Source organism: Azolla caroliniana, unplaced genomic scaffold (genome assembly GCF_043228905.1).
Source record: "Azolla caroliniana isolate FFs.n. ecotype wild unplaced genomic scaffold, voAzoCaro1.0.p SCAF_135, whole genome shotgun sequence".
Taxonomy (NCBI): Eukaryota; Viridiplantae; Streptophyta; class Polypodiopsida; order Salviniales; family Salviniaceae; genus Azolla; species Azolla caroliniana.
Genome location: NW_028230570.1, coordinates 33,615 through 53,850, shown reverse-complemented (window position 1 = coordinate 53,850; position 20,236 = coordinate 33,615). Strand labels below are relative to the sequence as shown.

Below are 20,236 nucleotides of genomic sequence, written 5' to 3'. Positions count from 1 at the left end.
GTATATGTATATGTAGTAACATCTACTTGACGTCGGAGATGGCCTTCATGAACTTCACAAGTACAAGGCTTAGTGTTCTCAAGAAATAAATGCGATAATATATCATTAAAGTAAGTCAATGATGGTACGAGGTGTGCAATGTGATGTACTTGCTTGGTAATAGAATTCACCATTCTATCGAGTTAACTCATGTAATTTAATTATGTTGTTTGAGTCACATTATATCATAAATATAAACCCATATTATATTCTTTTGGATCAAGAGTGAATTAACCTTTATGGTTCCTAAAACTTGCCAAATAGTTATGACAAAACGAGCTAGAACATTTAGGAAACTTCTGTCTTTCAAATTTCATATTGTGTGTTTAGCTCAGGTTAATGTATTGAAACTTAGTACCATGATTATTGAGTTCATGAGACACATGACTAGCATGGTGATGAAGTTTGGACAAACAATGTTTGCCTTATTGAAACCAACTCACTCTCAAATGCTCAAGTACATCATGTACCTATATTAATAATGTAATGCAAATAGAGAATGTGGGGAAGTGGATATATGATACTACCTCAACATTGATCATGTACCAAATGGTAGGGGATAGTGTGAATTCTAGATGGTGGGAATTGGGACAACTAGTTTCAAACCAACAACTGAAAATCAACTAATGAGTGTTGGTATGTGTTTGAAAGATTAAAAGAAGGCCTTCCAAAATAAACAACAAAAACTTATTGAGTAGATCTAGTTAGATATTCACTTGACCTACATTTACATGGCCCTTAATGGGCAAGCCAACTTGGTGATTGGTAATTTTTTCTTAATAATCGATCCTTTCCTTTTTGATCCATGTGTATTTGAAGAAATTATATAGAGAGATATCTTGTATAAATATTACCAAGTGGCAAATTAAAAAATTCCACAACGTTTTAGCAAATGTGGGGCATCTTTTTACTAATGTCACATCAATCAGTAGCTAAATTATATAATTCTTCATCGTCGTCAAAGAACGAATACAAAAAAAATAGTTAAATTGTTAGCACATGAACCTTATTTTAGAGGTGTTATACAATAGGTCGATGACATTGTACAAAGCACATGTTTTGTGATACAAAAAAAATGAATATGGTGCATCAATATTTGTAGTGAGAGGGCAATTTTATGGTTCTGCAATGAAATTAAAGCATAAACCTTTAATTGTTTGGGAAGGGGAAGGGCTTCTCCGATGCCTTTGAGGCTTCACAAAGACTTTCTTTTGTTGGGTAAGTATACTAGCACGCTTTTCTTCTGCTTTTCTTCGAGTTATAGCGAGTTTTTCTAGTATCTTATTGGTGGTTTCAACCCTTTTTTTCTCTAGTTGTTCCTAGACATAACAAATTTATCACATGAGAAACAATCAAAATTATGCATTTATTATACGTTTGGTATTATTTGAAGATGTTCTATTTAGCTATTGTTACTTACCTCAAGCTTCTTCAATTGAGCATTAGCCTTTTCCTTGGTATGTTTCTCCCATGCCTCTATTTTCTCTTCTTTTTGTCGCAATCTACAAGAACATAATGCATTATAAATAATGTTTAGTAATGACATACATACATGTGATGTGGATAAATTATTGTGCAAGTGAGAGAGAGAGAGAGAGAGAGAGATACTTAGCAAGCTTGGGATGGATTGAAATATAGTCAATGTCATTATGGTAATTGTCATAATGGCGTAAGCTGGTGCTTAGATCGGCCTCCTCGGCTTCACGAGAGGTCCAATGGAAGCTTTGCCCTATGTGCTCACCCTCTGACAACTCTTGCAACTCCAACTTAGCTCGATGGCAATACACCACTTCCTCTACATCTAGTCTATATTCATGCATTTGTTGATGTAAAGCATTGTTGTCACTATTGTTACTTAGCCGCATGGATCGTATTCGTGCAGGTGTGTTATGCCTCGCTGGGGACATGATTGGGCTTCCATTTTTTGATGGGTACCTGTGCATCATTATCAACTTCGATTTAATCCCTCTCACACACATGTATAAGTCTTACCCATACATGCACCAACCCCATAAGAGGCACATGTATAAGTACACTAGAAAGAGAATAAATAAAAGTTTTTCCTCTTATCATTTGAACTCATGTGTCTATCTATTATCTTAGTGTGCTTGATTATGGAATTAGATCATGGAAGAAATATCACTAACATCAACAAACTTTTATATAATCAAGGTCATTAAGTAGATGAAGTATTATATAAGCATAGGTAACTTCATGCACATTGTTGTGTCAACTTAATATGTTCTAGCAGAAATATCTTCGTGCCTTTGGTACCATTACTCTCATTACAATGTATATGGGATTTGACACAACATGATGGGAAGGACCAAATCTAGTTTCTCTCCATCTATGTCTTTGAGCATGAGATGATTGAACATCAATATGTAGAAAGACGTAAAATGAAGTACGTATTTATCTTAGCATGCCTTAGTGTGTCTTTGGAGTAACAAAACATATATTTACTAGACCTCACAACATTGTTTCCAAGGGAAGAAACATGGATAAAACAATATACTAATGACATTCAAAATTATTATCAAAGACACGTTATAAGCAGAAATAGGTGGACGGTAATAAATACCTTGATGTGCTTGTTGAACCATCAACTGATGTAATTTGTGTGCCCACTTCTCTTAATTTTGATATCACAATTGTATCTTTGATGAAATGACCTTTATTCATCATATCCACATAAGAATTCCCAACCACATGTGACTCTCTAGTTCCAAACCTATCTGAAAATCCAAAGACATCACTTCCCCTTGTTAGAAGTACAATTGAATAAAACATTGTTTTTTCTTCATGCATTTTAAGGTATTAAGCACAACAAAGAGCTAATGATAAGGGGTTTTTGAAAGCCCTTTCTTTATGTTATTCAATATATGTAGTACGAAAGGTGTACTTCAAATTACATGCATACATATACATTGTATTCTAGCTTGCTAGGAGTTATTCAAAATACACACATAATAAATGAGAGGAATTCTTGAAATGACCTTAGCCAAATTACAAATGTGCATTGTCGATTAGGGATTTGGGTGTGAAATAGAAATTAAAAGGGTAAATAAAGAATGATTTATAGAGTTCATAAATGTAGGCATCATTTATGAAAGCCCAATCAAGGAAACAACCTTGAGCTTTATGTTTCCCTCAACCCTCTGCTTAAAAGAGACAGTAAACTTTTCATATGTCAATAATGACTTCTCCTGTCCATAACAAGTTCACATATGTCAACAGAATTGTCATTGGCCCATGTGCGGTTTAACTTTTGCTATTCAACCTATAACCTTTTGTGTCACATTTTAATGAGGTTTTAAAACTCACCTTCTAGCCTTTCCTAAGGGTTAATAAGAAGAGGGTTGTTACATATTGTGCATACACACAAAGAAGCACGCAATTTGAAATATGTGTACATACACAAAGTCCGAGGGCATAAACAAGTACACATCCTCGAATTTCTTAGTATTGAAGTATGACTAAAACATTTTTGTTTGTTGGTGTCCCTCTTGTACTCATTAATGTAGTAATTGGCAAGTTCAAATCATTGATTTCTTGTTCACCATGCAACTTGTTTGAGTTGTTTAAGGCTTATTACGTACAAGTTAAAATGTAAATAGTAGAAACGATCATGATCATACACAACTTGCAATCTAAGTGATGTTGTCTTACTTTTGAAATTTCATATGAACTTAAGATGTTATTTTCCATGACATCACATTGGAATCTTGGATGGATTGTATTGAAAGGCGAGAAATATTTATCATATTTATAAGTCAAATACGTGATGCTATACATTTCTCTTAGTAAAACATATTCCTCATATGGAGACATTGAAGGGGGAATATAAAGGGGCATCAATCCACATGCAAAAAGAACAAAAGCAATGTATGAAATATAGTCCTTGACACAATTGCCTCACACATCCATCAATTACAGGGTCGTAGACTTTTTTTTCTTCTCATGATCGTCAAACAGACTTCCATTAGAAAAGGGATGTGTGTTGCATTGATGTCATAACGAAGAACAACATTGTGATGTTTCACCTTCGAAAAAGAAATCCTTCTCCAAATAGTGTGACAATGCAAAGGATAAGCATATGCCAACAATTTTCCAAAACAAAAAGTTCTAGGAGAGAAGGGGGGACAAGCGGTTTCCTTTAAAAAGGGGGGGGTTTTGATGTGTAAATATCATATTATTTAAGAAAGATTGCTTGGAAGAGGATGGTGAAAGATGGCTCATGTGAAGAGCTAATTATTTTCTAGTTATAAATTATGCCTCCTATCACTTTTGAACCCAAGGTCCAAAAGACACCAATGGAGGAAACTTATATAACACATACTAGGATGTCATGACGAGGGGCCCAACATGTGATGTGAAGTGTTAACAAGTAGATATGACTTGAAGTCTTTATTTATTTACAAACAAAAGTAATGCAAGCATCAATATATGAAATGGCAATGTATGTGTGTGCGAAATAGTACCTGATCCCTCATCTCGATAGGGTGCTTTCCTATACTCCTCCTCCATTGGTGGTGGAACCTGCCTTCCCATTGCATTGTTATGTGGGGGATGTTGTGCATTATTTTCATTTGATAATAGTGAGTTGCAGTATTCGCTTTGCAATCGATGCACTAATTTGCTCTCTTCTAGTTCATGATTGACAATGATATGTTTATTCACATCAATCATTTTACTTTGTTGTCCCTTCTTCTTTTGAATGTAAGTTGGAAGTGGGGTAATGTCTAGTATATTGGCTATGGACTTGGTTGTGGGATTAATGCAATCTACTTGTACAATTTGGGAAGGAATAGGAGGATAGGATTTGATTCTTATGTCATTATCATTAGGAAGAGGAATTTGAGGATTAATATTATGGTGGTGAGAATTATGGTTAGAAATATGATGAGGTGATCTCGTTAACAAGCAATCGTTATTAAAGCTATGTATGTTTAACTTGGGTGATCTTGTTACATGGTTATCTTTAATATAGCTAGGTGTGTTTTGAGGTGATTTGGTTTGCAAGCTCTCATAGCTAGGAGATGTGTTCACACCATAATTGAGCCTTGAGTCAATGCACCCATTGCCATTAATCCACTTGTCTGCATCCTCCCATTTTGAGCCGGTCACGGGCAACATCCTTTCATCATGCCCATATGAATGAAGAAGATTGGTCACGCGGGAATTCGTTGTGTGGAGTGCTTCACGACTATACTCCGGGCTACGTACGGAACTACACGATGGCCTCGTTGCAAAGCCATTGGGATTGTTAAGCTCGTGCATTAAGCTAGGTGTGCTAGAGTTGGACGATGGAGAATGACACTTCATAACTGTTGTATAATTCATCAATATTTCCCTTCCATGATGAGGAGATTTGCTATATACGGATTCCCTTCGGGCTTTGGGATGGTCGGGAGGCGTGGTGCCCAACCGGTGACTCCTCCTTGCATTGGGGCTTGACTCGCTCCTCACCACAACAATGTCCGAGTCATCGACCGAGTCTTTCATTCGGATAATAAATGGTAAAAGTTTATAAAGTTAAAAAAGTCTAGAGTTATATGTAGTAACATCATCCAAGACTTCATCAATCAATTTGTATTAAAACTTTGGTCAAAAGTGATTTTAGATTAAATGTGTACTACCTATAGGCATCACTTACTACATTATCATACAACAAACCGGAAGTCTTGAGCAAGTGGCTACAAAAATGTGAGGTATTCATGCACACAAGCATTCATTGCTCAATTTAATGGGAAAAGTGAAAAAATCATAATATATGGAAGCAATCCGACCATATGATTCACCATTAAATGATAATTATTCACTCAGACAAGTTTATCGTGATTCTTAAAAACGCCCACATATATATTATAATTCTCCTTCAAACAATTAAGGTAACATGATCATGTTTTAACAATTCCTATAATAAGTATATTATGTAGAAGAATGCAAAATAAAGAGAATGTCACTCTGAGAAGACAAATCATTAGGATGGTAATTAATCATCTTAATCAAATCCCCCCCCCAAGAGTAATGATTCAAATTTATGAAAGATAAAGCAATCCGATGTTTAGCGGAAGAAGACAGGGTGCGTTCATTAAGGCAGAGTATTAGCGTGAGGAGGATTCAGAAGAAGAAGAGTAATTAAGCACATGATTAGCAAAAGGAGAAGTAGAAATTAAGTGTACAATTACCAGACACGGCGAAGATTACAATACATATAAAGCATATGGTTTGCAAAGCATGACAGATATTCATATCATAGAGCTCACGATTAATGAAATGAGAAGAATAATTAGGCATACGAAAAGTGAAAGAGGATTCAGAGCAATGAAGAATGTGATTAGGAGAAGAGGAAGATTAATTGGGCATAGGAGTAGGGAAAATGCAAACGCAAACCGATCGTCGTTAATTACCAGTGTGTCAAATGACTGATGATGACTTGGGATGGGCCATTGATGTGTAATTATGTTTTGCTAGGAATGTATTCATCGCCATACAACTAATACCTGAGTTTAGATACGATGGATCATCATGATGAAAGCTCCTACTGCCATGGCTAATCATCTGCCGCTGCTGATGACGATGATGGCGGTGGTAATTAGGGATCATATTAAGAGAGATGGATTTAGAAAGAGGGATAAAGAGCAAGTCTAGTAAGAAATGGATTAATGGAAATTAGATGAGAGAGAAAGAGAGAGATTAGGGCTAATTACAGAAGGATTATTGGAAGAAATGAAGAAAATCTGATGAAGAAGAAAACAGAGTGATGAAGATGAGGAGGAGGAGGAGGAGGAGGAGGAACAGATTTTAAATATATATAAATAAAGATTTCTTTATTATTTATTTAGATATATGTTATATAATTAATCTATTTATATATATATATATGTATGTATGTATGTATGTATTTGATGTGTGTGTGTGTATATGTATATGTATATGTATATGTATACAGTATATGTATATGTATTGATAATTGGACTGTAGCTATCTATCTTATGAGTAAGAATTTTAAATTTAGTTCTCTGTTTTTCTTCTCTAGTTTCTTAATAGGCACTTCAACATTCTCTCCCTCTCTCTCACATGTGTGTGTGTGTGTGTGTGTGTGTGTGCATATCCTTTCTACAATGTATATGCTTGCTTTTTCTTTCTTTAAAACTTACATACATGTATGTATGTATGCATGCATGTATGTACAATATGTATGTATGTATGTATGTATGTATGTATGTATGTATGTATAGATGAGATGTTCCCCTTGAAGCTCCGATAGCCCGGTCACACACTCATAAGCTCCTAAGCTCCTCTCGAGGGCTCCGCATCATCGTGTCAAAACTTGCTTCCAACCCATGTATATAATTTGTCTTTGATGTTGTTATTTTTGTCACTTGCTGTTCGACAATTATAGCCTACAGTTTTCTCTTAGACAAACTCATTTTTCGACGTTTGGGAAATAGTTTTGCATCAATTATTACCGGCTCCAACACAAAACATGAAGAGCATTATTTTCGATGTTTGTTATTATTTAATCGCTTACTTTCCATGAAACGAAGCTTTAGTCATTTTCAAAGGTGTACCATAAGGATCTTCCATAAATATATGCATACACATACACACCCTAGTAAGCTCTTGAACGCACGTCTTTTCAACCAATCAAAATACAACTTTTTAATGGACCCGTTTTTAGGTGTACTGAATTTCATGAAAATCTAGTCTTATGGAGATAAAACGTTTTTCCAGTTTACATAAGGACAAAGAATGAAACTAGTAAAAAAACACAGGTTTCGGTTAGAGACTCATATGCTCAATAGAATATATGCACACACATGAACCTTTGTCAAGATTTATATACACGTAGTTTAATACCTTATTTGAGTAACAACATTGTGCTTAATATAATCATTAGGGAAATACAAAAGATGAACTATGAGAGTTCAGTCAAGGGGAAACCATGGGTGCAATGTCGATTGTGTCAATGTCCACATTGTGGTGTTTTCTCTAATGCCTATTTATTAACCCGAACTAAAATGTCCCATGTGCCTAGGCTACATGGATAAGCTATAACCTACACCTAAAAGACTTAGTTTCTACAACTACATGGATACATTGTAGCCTACATCTAAAAGCCATTGTTCCTAAAGATACATGGATAAAGTCTAACCTATGTTTAAAGGGATCTTGGTGTCTAGAGATACATGGACAAACTCGAATATATACCATGTGCCCTACTTGATAGACTTAAGGTCTTCAATCACCTAATTGTATTATACACATCTTGTTCCTCACTATCCATTTAGCATGGTTGGTAGCATTTAATGAATTATAAAAAGAGCATAGAAAGATAAGAGGGTGAATGGTAATAATTATGATTAAAGATTTTGGTGTTTAGATTTCCCTTGCAACATCTAGACTTTACCTTTATCAATACAAGTTCAATTATAAGATATACGTCTAGGTTTGGCAACAAGGGTTTACGATTGACACTACATATTCGGATTTGGTAACAATGGTTGTGACTCGTGAGAGGTTCTCCCACTAACTAACAAACACGACATGTTTTGTTATGTCTCGAAGATTCAATTTGTCAATGCATGAACATTCGTCCATAAAAAAGGCTTTATTGATCCCCAAGAAGACTTTTTGCAATTGTCAAATGGGTTTTAGAATTTGCCAATTCCATGGAATTAAGTAGTCACATTGCATCTATAACCATGTCATTTTAGAACATGCTCAAGGTTTGAGGTAAACTATGTTTTGTTTATAATTATGACCTACAAAACATTTTGGGAATCCATGGAACGATAAATGTCCTTCATATGACACTGACTTTTGCTCTATACTACTCCTTGACAAGTTTAAAGGAACAACCAAAATCTCCAAATCTTTCAAACCATAAACCTAGGTACAATAAAAACCCATCATGCATTTAAATTAGAAATAAGTGTTTGGGGTTGTGTGATGACCTTAGTGGTAAATAACAAGATATTGATTTCGTCTAGGGTGTTACATGAAGCACCTAATCAGAGACTTTGAGGGCTATTGGCTCCTATCTAGATTGTCACATTCTCTAGGCTATTGCCTCCTAGGGGTTATTTGTATAATTGTAACAATGATGTTTACCTCGCTTCGTGAACTAGGTCTTTTGGAAAAATAGATATGCTCTCTCTTCAAAGATAAATGATTTTAGGGTTGTAAGATGATTTACTTCTATAATTAGTCATAGATCTAAAAGAGAAATGATTCTAGGGTTATAAAAGAAAAATCAAACTTCTCTAAGAGGTATGAGAAAACTACTAGTAGGCATTTATAAATAAATACTGGAAATTGTTTATTAGAACATACGAAACATGCAAAAAAGTGAACTATTTCTCACCAATAGGATCAACATTTTGCTTGGCAACATTTTTTTACCTTGAAATTTGCCTTGTCTACACATTATTTATTTGGCAAGATATATCAAGAAGTTGCAAACAAACTACATATTGAATGTTGTACTCATAACAAGATTTCATATTGTTACTTCAATTTTTCAATCTTGCAAATGGCATCTCTAACACACACACACATGCATGCATGTATGTATAGTGCCACCACAATGGAAAGTACAACTTTGTTGCATCATTCCATATCCTCTATATATGTTCAAACTACACCAAGAATACACGTAAAACGAAGTGTAGTGTTCGTGAAATCCTACACCACAAAAAGAAAACACGGTCAATCCAAAAGTGTATGCATGTGTACTGTTATTTGTTTGTCACTGAAAAAGACATAGTCATGTCTTTTACACGTTGAACCACATGAGGACATGGAAAAGATGCTTGATTAGCCCTTGTATGATAGGACAATAAAACAATCGGCTTTGACTAATGCCAATTGAATCCATCTACATTCTTGACAAAATAGTTAGTAGTGGAACAATTGTAACATTAGCAACATATTTTATTGCCTAAATGGTGGGAACTAGCTCACTCTACGTTCATTAGAGAATTGAACGAGAATTGAACGAGATGCTTCCTGTGAATTGAACGAGATGCTTCCTGTGAATTGAACGAGATGCTTCCTGTGAATGTGTGTGTTTGTGTGTGTGTGTGTGTGTGTACTCGAAAAGTATGTTCTCCATTTGGCCAAATGTATATCTATCGCAAGAACCATACCATGAGACTTATCCTTCCTTTTTTATAAATGCAGACCATTCTTCATCACCATCAAAGTGCACACCTAGTATATTGTGCTTGGTTGCAAGAATAGTGAAAAGAGAAAAGAAAATGGGTGACTCTCTAAAGTGTGTGGGCAAGGTTGGCTTTGCCCCGAATATGTGAACCTATACTTAATGGTGACTAAATCTAAAGTCTCACTCTGAACATAAAGAGTCATATAGTTTTCCCACTTTACTTCCTAAAACTGGGGACACCAATTTGCTTCTCCTCTTAGGCTAGGTCAATGTCTCCTTTATGACTTTAATGACCTAGTCTAGATACATGGAGTTAATACCATGTGGAGGACAAACTAAACACTTAAACCATGATACATATATTGAAATAAATCCTTGAGACTTGGGCTATTGTTCATTCTAAAAATGTCAATCCATACAAACCTCAAGATATCACAAACAATTACCTTCATACAAGCATTGTAAAGCTTTTCAGATTATTATTATTTTCTAAACAATATATCCTTCCATTAGTTTTAAAATACATATTGACTACAAAATACAACCCACTTGTTTTACCAAAATGAGAGATGATTAGGAGATATATAACCTCCACTATATGACTTTTTGCATACATGCTTGACATCAATGCATATCCTGCAATTGTATCAAGATCCAATTTCATAGCTTCATTCGAGCACAATTTCCCCATATCTATATTGCCAAAGCATCTACATGCTATCAATAAGGTTAACCAACTACACATATATACTCCTCAAAGGTTTCAAAGCTGGAAAACCTTTATTTTTCCACATACCCAGAAATCATTGTGTTGTAAGACACCACATCTTGATTATGTTGCTTCGAAAAGACAGTGAATACTTCTTCCAAGTTTCCACCTTTAAAATACATGCACATATCAAACATCATGGTTGTGCAAAGCTGAGAAACCTTTATTTTTCCGCACATACCTAGAAATTATTGCGTTGTAAGACACCCATCCTGTAATTGGCAACACACACAGTGGCGATCATCAACCTGTCCTTTTAGATTAGAATTAGAATTTTTATCGTCCATAAAGAGGCCAATTTTGACCTATGAGACCAAAGTATACATGTGTTCTTGATATGTGTCTCCTTCCTAAGAAGGGGTATGCATACATTGAAGCACAAAGTCTCTATGTGTGAATAAAGCATACACATATGAGCTCAACCTTCTCAGTGGTGGCTTAAGTATGGCACTTAAGTTATCACTCCCTCTTAGTATGTCAGCATATCTTGAACGAATTGCACTTTATGTCGAGCATGTGAAGAGCAAGTGACATTCATCCTCTACCATGCCTTCATCGCATACTTTGCATGTCTTCAAGTTTGTTACAGGTAAAGCATGATGAAGTAGTAAACACTTAAAAGAAATGGCAAAGCTTTTAAGATGTTCATGGCAATTACCTTCATATGAGCCAAAACATGAAGCTTTTGGCCTGTATCACAATCATTTCATCAACAAATACCTTTTTGTGAGGAAAACGAATGTGTTATTTAAACACTATTGATGGCTAGTGCATCTTCATTAGAAATAAAGTTGTGAATCCTTAGCCCATATATGACCGTTACCGCATTGCTATAGCACTCTCTCATAACTATGATATTGACATGTGACTAAGATCCAAAGAATCAAGATTTATCATGTGTACAAAGCAACACAATAAGCACCTTATGCGTAAGGCAAAATCTTAATGATATAACATTCCAATACTATTACCATAGTACGTAAATTTCGTGTTCGTCTAGCATAACATTCGTTTTGCTACATTGGAAAACGAATGCAAATGTTATTCAAACATTCTTGTGTTTGTTTTTTGTTTTTTGTTTTTTCCCCTTTTTTTTTAGGTTTATTTACCTCATAATAAATAGTTAATCCAAAGTATGGTATTTATCATTCTTCGAGGGTGTTTACCATATACTCGAATGATTGAAACAATCGAGAATGCAAATGCATGTATGGTGCGTATGGTTCATACTATGACTATTACTTTACACCTTTAACCAATCCCCAATTAATTTAATTGGCGCCGCTAATGTTTCATAACTCAATATTTCTGAATATCAAAATCCTATCAAGATAATATCGGTCTCAAATATTGGAAGTTTGAGAATAATACGGGTCAATTACGAAAGGCAGATTTCTTCGAGGTAATACAAGTTCTACCAACATATTCTGCAGTATAGAGGACAAGAATTATACGAATATCTTCAAGGGTTAAGTTAATGAAAGACCTCCCAAGATACATTCATAAGTTGAAATACTAAGGCATCCAAAAACATGATTGAATTGTTGGGATCATCCATTCATAAGTTCGATCATATGTTGGCATTTGAAAAATTGTTAGAATGATGCATTGACCAAGGATGGGAAAAAACACTCCTACAATCTCCAAGCACATACTTCATGCACTAGCATTAGAACTCTTTGTTTTATCTTTCAAATTTCAAAACAATAAGACCAACAGTCAAGTGACCATGTCACAGTCCAAAGCAATCAATAAATACACAAATTAATGCCATGCAAGAGATATGTCAAGCTCACCTTAATTGAAACAAACTAGGTGCTAGTGAACACTATCAAATAGGATACAAAACTAATCTGATGTAAGATGTATGCAATGCTTATTATAAATAAACTAGGTGCTATTGAAGAATGTTTCAATTCTGTAGGAAGTGACTTACACAGCAATGACCCCCAACCTAAAATATCCCCATTCACAAAAGTCGCCATGTGAAATATTCAGTGTTTTTCCAATATCTGTGAGTTTTCGCAAATATTACTGTTTTGATGATCGTAAAGAGCAACAAAGTTAAATACTCAGGTTCACATGATGAATCAACACCACCCAAGAAGTGAAATTACACCAGGAAACCCAATAAAACAGTCAATGGCTAAAAACCTTAATTAGCTTAGCCCTAACACATTTATATATTACAACGATTGTTTATGCCTGACTTCAAGCGAACAACAAAGTTATAAACCAATAAACTGGTCAAGCTATAACATTTATAACAATTGAATCAGAGCAAAAAATCTTAGGCCTACAAAGTTTTACATGTGAGCTTTTGCCAAATCCCATCTGGCCCATAGCTCCTAACTATCCTAACACTATGTATACCTTTGCATATAACAAAAGGATGACCAGACGCCAAGCATAAGACAAAAAGCACTTGGCCTTACTCCATCAGCACTATATATTAGTAACTCTTCCACACTTACAAATTGTGCATAGAATATGAAAAACAATTCAACTCACAATGAATGATTTAGAGGACCCCACGCATATGTGCACCCAATTCTCCAAATTGATCATCATTCTCCTCTGTTTCCATTGATAGTCGAACTGCATCAAGCTTTGCCTTCAGAATATCAATAGCATTTAAGAACATCTCCGATGCTTTCAAGGCTCCCGTCGACTCAATGGTGAAAATAAAACAATCTTCTCTGCTTATTATGTTTACAAGACCAGGTTTCCCCATCGCTTCAGCTTTCTTTATCACCTCATCATCATACGCATATGCCTCTGCATCAACCACCACCACCTGTAGAAATGGATATAAAAATAAAAGAGCTTATTTGCCTTATCTAGATTCACTGTAGGGAAGAATTAATAAACCTATCTAGGTATTGGCTAACCTGGTGAGTATTTGGATCAATGTCAAATACTTTTGTAGGGCAGCTTTCAACCCATTCTTTCTTCTGCTCTAGTGTAAGAGTCTCCATCAGTGCTTCATTGATATGAATTTCAGGCTCGAACTGGAAAGTTATTGTTGAAGCAGGAGACCACTTTGCGTGATCTTTACCAATGCCCTTCCTTGCAATGGCTCGCAACTTCAGTTCTTGTCCACGCCTGAGTTTCACAATCAGAATGCCCCTGTAGAAATTGAGAACAAAATGTACAAAAAAGTCAGAAATGGGTCAAAAGTACTCACCCTCTTCCTTTTGGAAGTTTTTATGAAATTTTCATATGCTTTTTGCACAGAATATCCACCCTGCGTCATGATATGCATCATTAAATGAATAATCCGAATGACAGGAGACACAAGAAACCGTGGTTCCATTTTGAAGTTCTGTAATGCCAAAATCAAAAAGGTAACTGATTCATAAAATGCATGTTCATATCATTCATAGATATCTCGCATCTGCACAATAAGTGCTATGCACACAACAAATTGTCATTCCATTTTGAAGTTCTGTAATGCCAGAAAATCAAAAAGTGAACTGATTCATAAAATGCACATTCATATCATGTATAGATATCTCATGCCTGCACAGTAAGTGATAGACACACACTATACATTCATATATATATATACACATGCATGATACAATATTCTACATATTTTAGGAAAGTGGGTCATATCACAATATAGATAATAAATTCATCTATATTGTAGTCATATCTTTTCCAATTATCTGTTACTATCTGTGCATTGATATGTCATATCTTCCAATAATTAAAGTCTTTCAGCATTATCACAGCTATTATAAACACTCTGACTTCATGGCTGAGTGTGAAGAAAAATGCAAGTATATGCGCGTGTCTACAGAAGGATGCAGCCCTTCATGTTGGTTTTTTTTTGTACATAAATGTCAGATATGCACATTCTAACATCATGCTCAAAATAAATCGCACCTCTGATCTGGAGACTCATCTCCAAAATTTCCGTACTCATTCCGATCATGGAAGCCCACTGGATATACTGGATATTGCTGCTCAGTAGGAATTAGGTCATTGCTTGTTACATCTAATGTTTGATCAGATGTACATTTGACATTGAGTGTGAACTCTACTGAGCAGTATTCACATCTGTAGTTCAATAAATGGAGTATTAGAATGGCAAATTTGTGTGTGATCCACACAGAATGTTATAATCATCAATATATTAAGTGCACTTGCATTTGAAGTTGAACCCCCAGAGTATTAGAATGGCAACTACAAGCATGTTCATTTAACATTTATCTGTGAAATCCACAGTAGTATTCACATCTGAGAATGATGTATATAAAGATGGTCACTCTAAATATTCATGATTCTCTGAATTTATTATAGCTGAAAATTTCCTCAAAACATTTTGCTAACAAAACAAAAGCCCATGTGTAATGTAATAATGGAAAGATGCTATAGTGATTGACTTTAGTCAGTTACTATCTCAAACAAAAAAACTGAGACCTTGTCACAAGGACAAGTAACAATTTCACATTGATTCATAAAACAAACCACAATTCTAATATCTTTCATCTCTCTCTGGCCAGATCTTGAACGGGAAAAAAACAGCATTAGTGATTGACTTTAGTCAGTTACTATCCCAAACAAAAAAACTGAGACCTTGTCACAAGGCCAAGTATGATTTCACATTGATTCATAAAACAAACCACAATTCTAATATCTTTCGTCTCTCTCTGGCCAGATCTTGAAAGGGAAAAAACAGCATTATCCTCACATGTAACATCCAAAATATGGTATACAAATTTAAACAGATACAATTGGAGAGATATCACTCAAATATAGATGGCTGATAAGAAGGTGGCCAAAAGGGAAAAGAGATCACAAAGAGAAGTAGGGATATATGACTAGTTGGTAGGAGATTGATGTGGATTTATTTATAGCTCTCAAGAAGGGTTTTCTTACTCTCTCTCTCTCTCTCTCTCTCTCTCTCTCTCTCTCTAAGATATTTAGGTCATCAACTTAACATCATGAGTTCAAATATTCACTTTCACGCATCCTTTTCACACCACCATATATCTCTTCTCTTAAACTACATGATACATCAGTGTAATGAACTAACAATCTCACAGTATCCAAAACATTGACACAGCCACCTCAACTATGGCTCAATTGGCTCTTCTAAGTGAAATCTCAATCAACTTTACGGATAGATGGCAAACACCAGACATTTAAATGCATTGGTAACCAAAGTCTCACATTGGAGGAATGGGAGAAAACGAAAATATGTGATCTATATTGCTCCAACCTACCAAAACAGGAGAGAGTTCCACTTTGGACTACCTGGAATATGAAGAAATCATGCATGATTTTCAATCATTCCTGCAAGGTTGTCCTCATTTTCCAGAACTTTCATCAACAATGGGAGCAACGCCTGCAACATTAGGACTACTCTTTGCTCCTATACTCAATCAAAGGACTAAAATCATGAATGGCCAGGTAGTGAAATTAGGAAACAAGCTTAGTTTATTGTTTTTTCTACCATTAGAAAATCCCCCACCTACACAGCTGGAGAGTGTGCTTTGTAATAATTGTAGGTTCCTCAGATCATATTGGCACCCTGTTCTTGTTAACATATAATCTCATTATCTCTCTCTTTCCAGCATTATGTTTCTTTTGGTTTCATAGATTATATTCCACCTACTAACTACAATCAAATGTATCTCCCCCTGTCTTTCAGATGATAGTACATCACCACCACCATCACTCCGAGAAAAAATTTCTTTCATATACGTATATCACAATGTCGTGTGATGATAAAACCCAACTCCTTCCCACCCAGATGATAATAAGTCAGCATCACCATCACCATCTCTTAGAAAAACCAAACATTGAAAACGACCACGACAACAACAACGAAAAAGCAAAGAAAAAACAATAGGAATTGAACAGAAACTGAAAGACAGGAGTGAGAGAGAGAGAGATAGGAATGAAGCATTACTTGCCATCACCATCGCAAGCATCACAATCGCGGGAGAGTTTCATGTGGACAGCACGGGAGGAAGTGAGTGGGATGAGGCCGAGGCGGTGAGCTATGAACTCATCGTTGAGGACAGAGGAATTCATCTCGATCTCCACAAGGTCAATGGCGATGGTGGGTACTTCGGACAGCACCACTCGGCGGAGGGCATTTGCCATACTGGTGTCCGTGTCCCGAAGCTCGAACTTGAGGAAATCGTCCTTCATCTCCCTGATCCGCACACTGGGGAACCGCTGGTTGCTCGCCCCTCCATCCATCCTGTCTCTGTCTCTGTCTCTGTCTCTCTCTGTCTCTTCTGATCTGCTCTGCTCTACTCTCTGCTCCCTCACACACCCTGAATGTCTGTCTTTCGCGCTCTTGGTCACTCTAAATGGTCTGTCTGTCTGTCTGTCTCTCCTCTCCGGTACGTCTTACTAAATTATGTATGTATATCCCCACACCCCGGGCCCCCGCTTTTCTGTTTTAGTCCCTCGGCGACGAGAGGCTATGGGTTTCTCTTACATCCACCTTTTTTCCTTACCCTAACCCTAAGTTTAGTGCAGTGTACCCGGAAATAACTATTCCGCCTTCAGAATATTACCACCAAACCCCTCTCTATCTATCTATCTATCTATCTCCCCCGGCGGTGCTCGTCTTAAGGCCCATGGAGTCCTTCCGCAGTAAACATACAATCGCAGAGCTATGCACTCTACATTTCTATGCCTGGGACTTGTTATGCATACCCCTTCCTTGATAGATTTTCGCTACATCTCATGGCTATTCAAAATGTTAATGTGTACCCTTGTTAACATGCTTGGTTGTAGCATCCAAATGACACATTAACTATTCTTACTCTCGTTCTTGATCAATCCGTACCTTTATGGTAACCCCTAAGTAATTAGGTGAGAAGTCTCTCAAAATTACATGACAACCACCTCCCATATCGATAAAAGAGATCATAATGTTCATGGTTTCCTTGCAAAAAGCAAACAAGTCAAATAGACGAATGGAAAACAAATGGCCACAAGATCTTTAATGTATTTACCCTAACCTTATGTAATAAATGGATGGGTTATGAACTCTTTCATGATCAAAGTGAATTGCCTCAATCATGCATATGTATAATCTTTTTACAATGCACACTCATGTAGCATCTATTGCGTTCATGCTTCTTTCGCTTTCCAAACACAATGCCAAGTATTGAATTTGAGACCATAAACATGAAGCAAATCCACTCGAGAACATAGAATTCTACACTATCACTTAATGAGAATGTACTTTTATGGCATTTCCTATCGCGTGTCTTAATGGTCCAAGTTTTACTACGTTTTTCGTCAAATGTGTAAACAATTTGACTAAACAACCATTGTCATTCAGCTCTACTATACATTGAAGAAAGATTGCCTATATACAAATATGTGTGACATCATGGGCTCAAGAAAATTATTTTGGTCAAGCCCAATGTCCTAAAAGGACCCATTGCCTTATCTTCCCCATTAAGTTTACGATTATTGACTTATTGGGCATTGTTGCCATGGCCAAAACTAGAGTTCTTAGAACCTAAGCACCATTTCTCAAGCAATATGTCCTCGAACCTCAATAAAGATTTTAATGTTCCAAAGATCAATGGAACTTTATATTTTCAAGTTCATTTTATGGAAGAATGTTAGTATATATATAACGTGTGTTATAAAGTTCCTAATTGTAAGGCTCCAAAGATCACTCTAAAGTTTTGATTGTTGTATAGTTTGTAATCTCTCCACAATATATTGAAAATATCCAAATCTCAGAGGGGTCCCACCATATGTTTTTCTATTCAAATTGTCTAGAGTTAACTTCATAAATATTATGTACATTGTATAATTTGCTTCCTATATCTCTTCGTTCAAACTCCTTCCTAGTTTCTTTGCATTAAGAACCATTCACGTTAATATTAGATCTTTGACTGCGTTGAAATAGGAAATGTTATTTTGTCTGTACATTAGAATTCTCTCTTGCACACTCAGATGCGAGACAAGACATTAAAGCACAATTGAGGAAACTCATTAGTTGTGCATATTTCGGGCCAAAGAAGTGCAAGAGTCAAAGTATCACACGTTGATACAATGCACTACATTCAATCCATTCCGGTTTGCTCTCCAAGGATTGCCAATCTGATCCACTTCCTACATACATCCTCTGACGATCACAATCTGCACTCTCGAAAGCAACGTTTATTAGTAAAGTTCTTGAGCATGAGTGTCACCGTTCAATTCCACACATACTATGTGGAAGGGTTTCACTTTTGGTTCCATCAGTCATATTGGACCTTGGTACTTACGCTTCTCTCTCTCTCTCTCTCTCTCTCTCTCTCTCTACAGATTTTCTACTCTACTAAGAACAGTGTTACGTAAACTAGAATACTCCACTAACATGTAAATGTTAATTGTGGGTGTTATGAATTTGCGAAACATTATTGATCTATGTCTACGTATGTTGCTCTAAACGTTTGCTAAAGAATGCAAAAGGATAATAAATATACCATGCTATTTTGCCATAGTAAAAATGATATTTACAAGATTCTTCTCATATGTGAAACAAATCTAATTATCATTTCTGACTCTAGGTTAGGATGTTCTCTGTAATGAACTGATGTTCTATTAATATCATGCACATTATAGTTACAAAATCTTTATATCCCGACATTAGAATGGTCTCTTTATGTTAATGCAAATGATATCAACGAATCCGTATATTAAATTTGTTCTTTGTTTGGTTAGGTAAAAACAGTAAAACCAAAATATTAAGAAAAAGATTATACATATATTTACCTCCGTAGAGCTCACTTGAAGCTCACTACAGAAACTTCTTATACTTCATAAATTGTCATGGGAAGCACCAATGACAATATAATCCGTATGACCAGTCAAGAAATAACTATAAGATTTATGCTAAGATGACTTATAAGTATATTATTACTAACCCTGGAGCATTAACTAGCTACTGTAAAATCAGCAACTCAGGAATATGTAGCTAACATGTAAGATTCCTGCAAATCCCATTGACTTGATGGCTTGTGAATGTGAAGTATGTGTGACACCTTTGGAATAAACACCATTGAAACTCATCGGTGAAGCTGCAACACTAGGAAGACTAGTTGATCCATTACTATTCTGCAAGAGAGGATTTGTTGGCAAGTTACTCACTGGTTTAGTATTGTTTGATGATGTGGATGAACCACTCATTTCAGGAGATGGCGCTGAACTTGTATCGTTAATATTACAGAACTTTGTGTAGTTCAAAATGCCATTGATGCCATGTACAACGACTGAAT

At 35.8% G+C, this 20,236-nt stretch overlaps 2 protein-coding genes across 2 annotated transcripts; both read right to left on the bottom strand.

The window, feature by feature from the left end:
- Positions 1 to 955: 955 nt before the first annotated feature.
- On the bottom strand, positions 956 to 6,701 carry LOC147849066 (uncharacterized). Its single transcript, XM_087337826.1, has 6 exons — positions 6,546 to 6,701; positions 4,521 to 5,537; positions 2,621 to 2,774; positions 1,648 to 1,974; positions 1,460 to 1,541; positions 956 to 1,358 (listed from the first exon to the last, which is right to left on the bottom strand). Exons 1-6 carry the CDS (start codon positions 6,646 to 6,648, stop codon positions 1,155 to 1,157), a joined length of 1,887 nt encoding a protein of 628 aa, XP_087193952.1. The 5' UTR covers positions 6,649 to 6,701; the 3' UTR covers positions 956 to 1,154.
- A 6,412-nt stretch (positions 6,702 to 13,113) lies between these two features.
- LOC147849065 (DNA-directed RNA polymerases II, IV and V subunit 3-like) lies at positions 13,114 to 17,232 on the bottom strand. Its single transcript, XM_087337825.1, has 4 exons — positions 16,906 to 17,232; positions 14,874 to 15,047; positions 13,874 to 14,111; positions 13,114 to 13,779 (listed from the first exon to the last, which is right to left on the bottom strand). The coding sequence occupies exons 1-4, from the start codon at positions 17,199 to 17,201 to the stop codon at positions 13,504 to 13,506; spliced, it is 984 nt and encodes a 327-aa protein (XP_087193951.1). The 5' UTR covers positions 17,202 to 17,232; the 3' UTR covers positions 13,114 to 13,503.
- Positions 17,233 to 20,236: the final 3,004 nt, after the last annotated feature.